This window comes from Spodoptera frugiperda, chromosome 31 (assembly GCF_023101765.2).
Source record: "Spodoptera frugiperda isolate SF20-4 chromosome 31, AGI-APGP_CSIRO_Sfru_2.0, whole genome shotgun sequence".
Taxonomy (NCBI): Eukaryota; Metazoa; Arthropoda; class Insecta; order Lepidoptera; family Noctuidae; genus Spodoptera; species Spodoptera frugiperda.
Window position 1 is genome coordinate 4,202,764 of NC_064242.1, and position 9,469 is coordinate 4,212,232.

Sequence of the window (9,469 nt, forward strand, 5' to 3'; positions counted from 1 at the left end):
AAACAACATTTGACACTGAAAGTCAGGAAACATACAGCAGACACCATTGAATCTAGGAAACTGAATTATCTATATATTTACATTCTTATAGAACTGTAACGAAAAGAAATTAACAGAAAAATGTCGTATGAAGTCGTGAGCAAAAGCTAGTTCTGTGTAAACTATTTTAAAAGCAATGGTGCAAGGGTTACAAAGGCCCACATTCCAACGAGGCGCGATGCACGCGTCTATTTTCGTCCGCTTAATTACACCACACATTATCTCACATTCTTCACTTAAACGTAGACGTGTTGAAAAGTGATAGATTAAAGTAAATTCGTTTTTCTCTTGAATTTACTTAGCTAATTAATAATCTAACTAAATTTAAACAAATGTATTTTCAATTTATTTGTTATAACTTACATAATTTTGTATTGTATAATCATATTTCCTAATTTTCAGAAATAGCACTGTAAAAAAATTGGTTCGAGTTAAAAGTATTGGGAATTTCGAAATTTTCAGTGGCATACAAGGGTGCATATGAAGCTTTTCTCTCTAAGAGTTCAAAGTCAAGATAAAATTGTTAGAAGATTATACAAATGCAAGTTTTCCCTGAAATGTATCTACCTATAATGCAAAAAGGTTACAGGATGTTTTATTTCCGAAAGAAATTTTCCTGATCCGACTATAGAGGGATATAGATTACGGATAAACTGAGGAAAAAGTTTAAAAAAATATACAAATTTTACCTTATCATAAGTTATGTTTCGACATTTCAATGTTATATTTCTTCAATATTAAGGACTTCACAATTGATGATTATTGATGATTGATGTTTTTGAACAAGTAGTTAAGACTGTATGACTGATTTTCAAAAGATGTTTTAATTGGAAGTGTTTGTTTGCATTAAATTAGTCACCACAACATAGGAATAATAAATAAATAGTACTATAACAAAATGTGCACGCATGAAGAGCATTCCTGTTTGTCCCTTTAGGGAATCACAGACATGTTCTATTTATAGATACTTAGCTGGCGCCCAGTAGGCAATAGTTGTGGTTTACAGAGTTCATACCTATTTCTTGAGGAAAACTTGAACAAATTCCTTATGAGCCCGCACACCTACCTACATTTAGCTGTCATGTTAATATTTAGTTAATAGCTTTTCATGAAAAGTTTTAGAATATTTTTAATTGGTTAGTCTGACAAAGATACGCGTAAATACATTCGTCTATTTATAGTCGGTGCACCTATTATTATCGTCTTGTCGTCGTGGCCCGAAGGTTTAAGACGCTCATCCTGCATGAGAGTGCGGGTCCGAAACCTACCAACATTCAATGTTACTTTTTCCGATTTAAATGTAGTTTTATACTAGTCTATATGCGCTTTTATTGCTATGATTATTTAGAACCTACTGACAAACGGTGAAGGACACTGGACAACATCGTGAAGAAACTTGGTCTTTTAAATTTGAAATCACCAACCCGCATTGTGCACATCAATGATCAATCATCATCATTGGTGATGATTTATTCATCTCTCATACTCAAACCTTCTCTATCCGAGAAGAGGCTTAGATTACCAGTGCCACTAATAGGCTGTTGACGACATGACGACGACACACCTATCATTGCACAAAGAAATCGGTCTACAAACTATTGTGACCCGTAGAAACTGGAAACTACCAACTGATAATCTTATCTAGTTTAAAAGTAATAAAAAACGAAGGCTGTAGTTAAATAGTTGTTGTTTACAACACAATTAGCTGTGACACAGATACTATAATAATGGGGTATTCTACTCATATGTCGTGTACAATTATCTCATTACTTTAGTAAAACCTATTAATGTGTGTTTACATACACATTAGCATAATTAGTATACCTACAAACCTACATAAAATTGCCCTATAGGTACTTGTTATAAACGATCCGTTATTCTACAGTAGTAAATAATGAAGGTTAATGTTCTTTTAGGCTTACTAAGTCTCGCGAAAATAAGCTTTACTATTTAGATACCTAGGTTCTTATAGCCTTTATTGTGGGTGTCCAAAAAGTTTAACTATCTAAACTAATCCACAGTTCAAATATCTAATTCTTTACTAGAATTCTTTATAGATGCCGCCTGAATTATAATAAAATTGCTTTAAATGCCAGACGAATAAAATTTTGGAAATCTAAAACATAGAAAATCACCGCTAATGGAGCGGTATTTCCTGTAAAGGTGTACTTAAAACGATTGTTTAAATAACTAATAGACGTTTTACGTCAGTTATATTCAACGAAATCGTCATATTTTTTAACGATGTTTTGAACTGCAGATATCATAACATAAATTGTGCCTAGGTATTCCCACGATTTAATATCTCAATAAAATGGTTACAACTACAAAAAAATAACATAAAAATAATGTGATTTTCGTATAAACGACGGCGAGGTTTTATACAGACTCCTAGGGAAATACTAAAAAGCTCTTCCTACAATTTCAGTAGGTAAACAATTTTACACAACTAGGCACTAAACAACAGGAAACCAAATACAGAGTAACACAAATTAACAAAAAAATAATAATAATAAAATTACGGAATCAAATTCTTCAAATACGTCACTGTCAACGGAAATAATTACGATGTAGGAAATAAAATAATGACAGACTACTTCCATTTAATATTTTACTGCATTATTATATGCAGTTGCAATGACATTGAATGCCTTAGTACCTGGCAATACCTATGTTGTTAGCGAAACAAGCTGATTTTATCACAAATCCGTGCATTGTTAGCAATGGCTATGCTTAACTTGTTATAATCTCATTTTCCATAAAAAACGTGACTTGTGAGTTAAGATTAAAGTGGGATTATGGAAAACCCAGAGCTAGATTTGTCCACCGGCTGAACCCATAATGGCCTTGATGACACACCGATCTAATTCTTGCATCGTTAATGTCAATTTATATTGACAATCATTTATCATTCGATTCTTTGAAGAACACTGAAGTAAGAAAACGATACCAAGAATTTTGATACCGGAAAAAATCAACGATATGTTGTTTGTTACGAGTACATGGAATCTAATCGAGCCCCAATTGCGTACTCGGAATTGGACCGAATCAGTAAATATCGAACTAAATATAACATTATGTATGACAAATTTCAGATAAATAAAAAAATACGTACATAATTAGGTACATAGGATTTGGTATTTCATTACTTTTTAAATCAAGTGAATTAATAAATGCAAGAGTACCTTAGCTATAATTTCTTTTTATTTGTTGATGTTTGACAATCAATTTGAAAACTTTACAAAACTAGACGTTAAGTAGAGGTAAATAAACTTAAATTTAATTGTAGTTACGCACTAAACAAGTTACTTACATGCACTTCAATTGGACAGTAGCATGAGGAAAACCGTGGGGTTTTTAGCTCGTAGAAATTCTATGGGTAAATCATAAACTTAGTGGATATTTCAAAATTACATAGTTTTTGGCTTATTTACTATATAAGTATATGTATAACAAAAACATTCACGTGAAAACACGCTACCATTGACAATTGATTCAATAAATTTAATCGGTAACCTAATAATATGAGGCCTCCTATTGAAATCTACTTCTATTTACTTACTTAGGGGGATTTTGGTAGATGATCAAGGATTAGAATCAATAATAAAGTAACACCTAAGTAGTTAAAACAAATTCAATATAGAAGGAGGTGCATTGTTGATATTATTAAGTAATACTTAATATCTAAATGAGTAACATCAATAACTGTTTGGAAAAACTACTCCGAAAAATATTTCAGAATAACCAAATAATAGATTATGAATTGCATATTTTATTTTCCTTCATCAGATTTACTTTAAGAAAGGATATAAGGTAAATCCCATGTGAAGGGAATAAACATACCTAATCTCCTTTAGTTCAGAGAATTAGCGACCGGTTTATCATCTCGAGGTCTTGGCCCAATAATATTATTATTATTATCAACGTTAATTAACTGTTTGCGTTAAATTCGCTTCATTAATACTTATTTATTAAGGATATTGTACATTTTTAACAGATAAAAAGGTGTTTGTTTTCATAATCTACGAAAACAATTTACCTATATATTGCGTTCTAGTTTTTGTTTTGCTTTTGAGTTTAAAGTACTAAGATTTTTCTTTGTGTGAGTGTTTTCACCTAAGTGTTAATAGATTATGAGTAAATGAAAAAAAACCCATTTTTTTTCTGCTAAAACCTATACGGGTGTTTACAGTGTTGTGTACATTTGGAAAAAATGCAACTTAGATAAATTAGATTTTACTAGAACTGGATTAAGGATAATACTTGTGAATGAGTTGGCCGGACAGACAGATCTTTATCACATCATAAGTAAGTACTTATAAGTAAGCAGTGGTCCGATTTGCGTACATAGGTACGTGTCGAATTATTCAATAGACCATTATGACGTTAACTTCCGCTGCGTCAGAAAATTGACCATTGTTTATACTTTTAAGTGCGTATAAAATAAAATACGCAAGTTCATATTTGCATAATTATTTAGGTAGGTTGTTGTAAAGTTGAGTTGGTTGAGTGTGAGTGAGTTCAAAACCTAGGTAATTAAATAATATAGATCTCTGAAGTCTGAGTGGTAAAATGTTCGTTAGTTTAACGTCAGATTCAGCTGCATCGCACTTCTTTTGTTACACCAAAATGTAATCTAAATTTTATAAAAATAGAAATAATTTCTATGAAAATGTAGAACAAAATTCATATAAGAGCAGCTATACCATATTTTGTCCGTTGCGTTGCGTTGCGTCCTTGCAGCGTCGTTTTCCATATATTTTATGACATGCTCCATGCATCGTCGCGACGCAACGCAGCGCAACGAACAAAACAAAAATATGGTTGGGGCCTAAAAAGTATATAAACAATAACCAAATTCCAAAACCAAATAAAAATTATTTTACATGATCATCACGACTCTTTAATGGGTAACATTAACATGTCTACCTATTGTATGCAACAACAATACAATACAAATACAATACATTAGTAGCACTATGATACATGTGATCGGAACTACGGTTCCGGTTGTAAAGGTCTGTGATGTGATGACGGAAACAACTTCACATTATTTTCTATATTAGTAATTGTGTATAAAATAATTTATTTTTTATACATTATCGTTATACGATTGAATGAGCACTGTGTGTGGTATTATGTATTGTATCATGAATGTGTGTACAGGTGGTTCTAAAATGTTAGTGACGTTCTAAAACTCTGATGTGAATAGCAAATTCATGTGTTTTTGTTCATTGTTTCTTTATGTATTCTATTGTGAAAGGTCTATGAAAAGGTTCGTTTGAAAATATAATATTATGTTGTAATTATGTAGCCATATAAGAAATTAAAGACAACTTTTTCTTAATATATTTTTAATAGACCTCATCATGTTCACATTAGATATTATTTGAAACAAATCAAACAAAATATGTGAAAACATGCATCGTGTTGATTACCTAGTGTTAATTCAATTGATGGAATACGTCTGAAATTATTACTTCGTAAGAGCCTGAATAAACAGTTAATTAGTAAGTAATTGATAATACCTAAAGAAAATGCCTAACGAGTAATTGTTCAAGTATCTGTTGACCTCCTCAGGTCGCCTTGGCCGAATTACCCACTTGGTGGAAAATCTTCTGATGATATTACGGTTTTGAGTCAAAGTATTATGATCATAAAAAAACTTGCGTGTTGTCAACGTTTATCAACGAAAGTATCCATTACTCATTCAAGCTAACTCGATCCTGACGGTGTAGGGCTACCATAAACGTCAGTGACAAATTTAAGGACATTTTTTTAGATGCCTTTTTAATTTTTTGCCATATGACGTTGTTAGGATCTAAGATCGTGTTTAAGATCTCATTCAGAGATACAATACTCATTTTATTTGTAACTGTTACTTCCCGCTTGCTTTAGTTTTCATGTTATTTTTTAATTGCCTCCGGGCGATTTATTGGCTGAGCTGTCAACCGCCAAGGCTGATGCAGACCAGTTGCATTTTTTTGCTAATAAAACTTCAAATGTTTCATTCACAAGAATTCGTCTGGTGTAAGTTTGAAAGATGTTACATCATCCACGTGAGTCAGCGATGATCTACTGATGAATTTGTTTCGAGCTTCATTGCCGTTAATATTTGAGACATTTGTATGCAAATGAGGCTGTAGTGTTCAATGGAAGGCGTGTCTTGTTGATGTTGTCGTCACGGAGTGGTCGCAGTACGCGTGTGTGCACATGTTTGGCATCATATAGCGTGTTCTCTTTTGTTCACGGCTATTCGGAATTTCATCCGAGAGTTGTTGACATACGACCGTGCTATTTTCGTTGGATAGTTAAGCTGAGCATGCATTTTTCTGCTCCCAACATCCGCATTCATCAGCGTATTGTCCGACTCTAGATATTTCACTTGTCGCAGACGCGAATGTGAGCTATTGACCTTCAACTATTAACTAGCAATGAATGTAAAACTTAATTATTTTTAACTACACAGCAATCTTGGAAAGAAAATCCAATCCGGTTGATGTAATTTAATTATAAAATTACGTGATATATTACCTGGTTTTTCACAGTTATTGAACACGATGAAGAACAATTTTATTGAAGCAAAAAGTTTAATATAATAGCCAGCGCAGGAACCTAATTAGTTGCGGTTTTAAAAATAAAAGACATTGAAATAAAAACATCCGCTGTTCGCCTGAAAAATAAGGTAATTAACAACTAATTTATATTTTAAAGACATTTACACTTAATTTTATATAATTAATATACCTAAAGCTTATTTAACCTCACTATACATATATTATGATTGTGTTTGTGTGTATGTTTGTTACTCAATTACGTCAAAACGGCTGAAAGGATCGGGATGAAATTTGGAACAGGGATAGATTGTGAAAAAACACATAGACTACTTTTATCCTACGGAAACGCGAGCGAAGTCGCGGGCAGAAGCTAGTAATTATGTATATTTTCCAATTTTCAGTTTTACCACCAAGTCTGGAATTCCCCGGTTCATATACCCGTCACCGCTGTCACCTCTGCCTACCCTTTTGATGAGTAGTAGACGCGACGTTATGTTAATTAGAAATATAGAAATGGCCTTTTTTAGCTTTACTTTCACTTGTCAATCAGATGTGAATTAGTTTTAATATTCAAAGAAATGATTCGTTGTTTGAACTTGTTTGTATAGCGAGAGTGAGCATAACTATTAATTACAAGTTGAAATTGTTCTGCTGAAACATAATATCAAATCTTATTGGTAGGTTTCAATCTTGGGAAGAAAAAGAGCAATTTTAAAATAGAAATTCTGAAGGCAACAGACGATGTAGTTCTTTAAGGTCTAAAACTAAATAAATCCTCGGAAGTCTTCAATAACTAAACACTAAAACAATACCTTGCAAATTGCAATCCAGTTAAGCCAATCTTGCAAAAGTCCTGAGTTTATTATCCTTAAAGCCCCGTGCTCATAACTGCAAACTGCATCCGGACTCGAACAAAAAGACAGCCAAATCCAAAAACATCAGCCGTCATGGGGTCAAATATTTCTGTACCGTTTCAAAGGCATTCAACTCCGAAGCAAGATCATCACAAACATCTGTAGCTATTACCAGTTTTTCTCAACAGAGCTTTTTATTTACAAAACATCAATATGACTCACCGTGTAAAAAGTGAGGTCAGTACAGATTATGTACGAATTACAAGATTTAAACGGGGGTTTTGGAAATCCTCAGGCATCTATGACGCACTTAGTAAAGCCTCTACTTAATTGCGAAAGATAATAATCAATCTGTCAAAGTCTGCGGTTTTCTCAATAACGTCGGTAACTCAATTTTATCAATATGCAAAGAATGATCAGATTATGCAGAAACGACTAAGTATTTATAATAAGTATCTAGAAATACGAAAGATTATGAATATTGAATTTCCACAACGGATTTTCTTTCTGTTATAATAATTTCTAGTTTTATATTTAAATAATTACTAGCTTCCGCCCGCGGCTTCGCCCGCGTGAAATTAGTTTTTGTCAATCCTGGTCCTTTATGTCTAAGAGACTCTTACAGGAGCCAGCCTCACGTTGTGTACAAAAATTACCTAATTTAAAACATTTTTGTACACAACGTTTGCTGTTTTGTTATCATTTGTTAAAAATTAAATGAGGAGATTGTTTGGACTCGACACTCGCGAGCAGGCCACGTACAGTTGGCCATGCGAAAAACAGTTTTTCTCTAAATGGACACCTGCTACTTTAAGTGTTTGCCCTTGCGCTTTGTTAATGGTCATTGCGAAGGCTGGTTTGAGGGGAAACTGGATTCTTTTAAACTGAAACGGTAAATCTGTAGGGATCATGGGTATGCGTGGAATCAAAACTTCTTCATCTTTAGCTATACCTGACATTATAATTGCTCCAATAATATTGCATCCTAGCTGCGTAATTTGCAATCGAGTCCCGTTGCATAGTCTCGGCGCTTCGAGATTTCTCATTAATAAAACTGGAACCCCAACTTTCAGACTCAGCTTATGAGACGGCACTCCTGACAGCTCTAAAGAGTTTAGAAACTCGGTAGGATAAGACGTCACCTGTTCACTGTCCATGACAATATCTACTGACAAATATTCGACAACATCGCCTTGCACATGTGACATCATTCTTTCATTGATCTTTCCCACGATTTCATTGGTCGGTGCTAATATTGCCCTTTCACACAGCCATTCTCTATTCCTCATGTTATATTCTAAACCGGGATAGACGTTGTTTTTAAGATCTTCCAAGTTTTGGACAGCATTACAAAATTCTTGATTTAATGTAATCATGCCGTTAGCGTCCGTAGTCATTCGACCTTCACCGATTTTCAATAGAGCAGCTGCATATTACCCCGATTGCGTATCATTATGTAGTTGTACTCGCATGTTTTTAGTGAGACAACATTTTTTTACATGCACCCATAATGTAGACGCTTACAAACATGCATTTATCTCATCTGCTGGAGTGCCTCTAGTAATGACAGGTAGTGTCTGTCGAAAATCACCAGCAAGCAGCACTACCATCCCACCCATTAAACTCGGGTTACTTCTGATATCTTTCAGAGTCCGATTTTTATAGTCCGATATTTATTTACAACCAATGCATAAAAAAGTAGGAGATTAGTAGCTTAGGTTAGTTTTACACCTACTACGACCTCTTAGATTAATTAAAAAAAGGAAATAAAAGCAAATCGGATTTTTTTAAAGTAACGGAAACTATCTTAACTACTTTTAACTATGAACTAAAAAAATATCAAGTATGTACAAAATTAATTTACAGGACCTAATTAATAAAAAACACTTAAAAAGTTATACGAAACAAAAAAAATAATTTTACTGGATCGAAAAATGTAATTCTCTATAGCGCAAATTTCTCTAATCGCATGCGTCCGACAACGATGTCTGCCCTCACGTGTCTGCCCGTTCGGGTAGG

The 9,469-nt window shown here is 33.4% G+C and overlaps 1 protein-coding gene across 1 annotated transcript; it reads right to left on the reverse strand.

Moving 5' to 3' along the window:
* Positions 1–8,163: 8,163 nt before the first annotated feature.
* Positions 8,164–8,847, reverse strand: LOC126912865 (ATP-dependent DNA helicase PIF6-like). Its single transcript, XM_050707177.1, has one exon. It carries the CDS (start codon positions 8,845–8,847, stop codon positions 8,164–8,166), a length of 684 nt encoding a protein of 227 aa, XP_050563134.1.
* Positions 8,848–9,469: the final 622 nt, after the last annotated feature.

Coding starts and splice junctions, on each gene's coding strand:
- LOC126912865 (XM_050707177.1), bottom strand. CDS start 8,847: ATGACTACGGACGCTAACGGCATGATTACATTAAATCAAGAATTTTGT.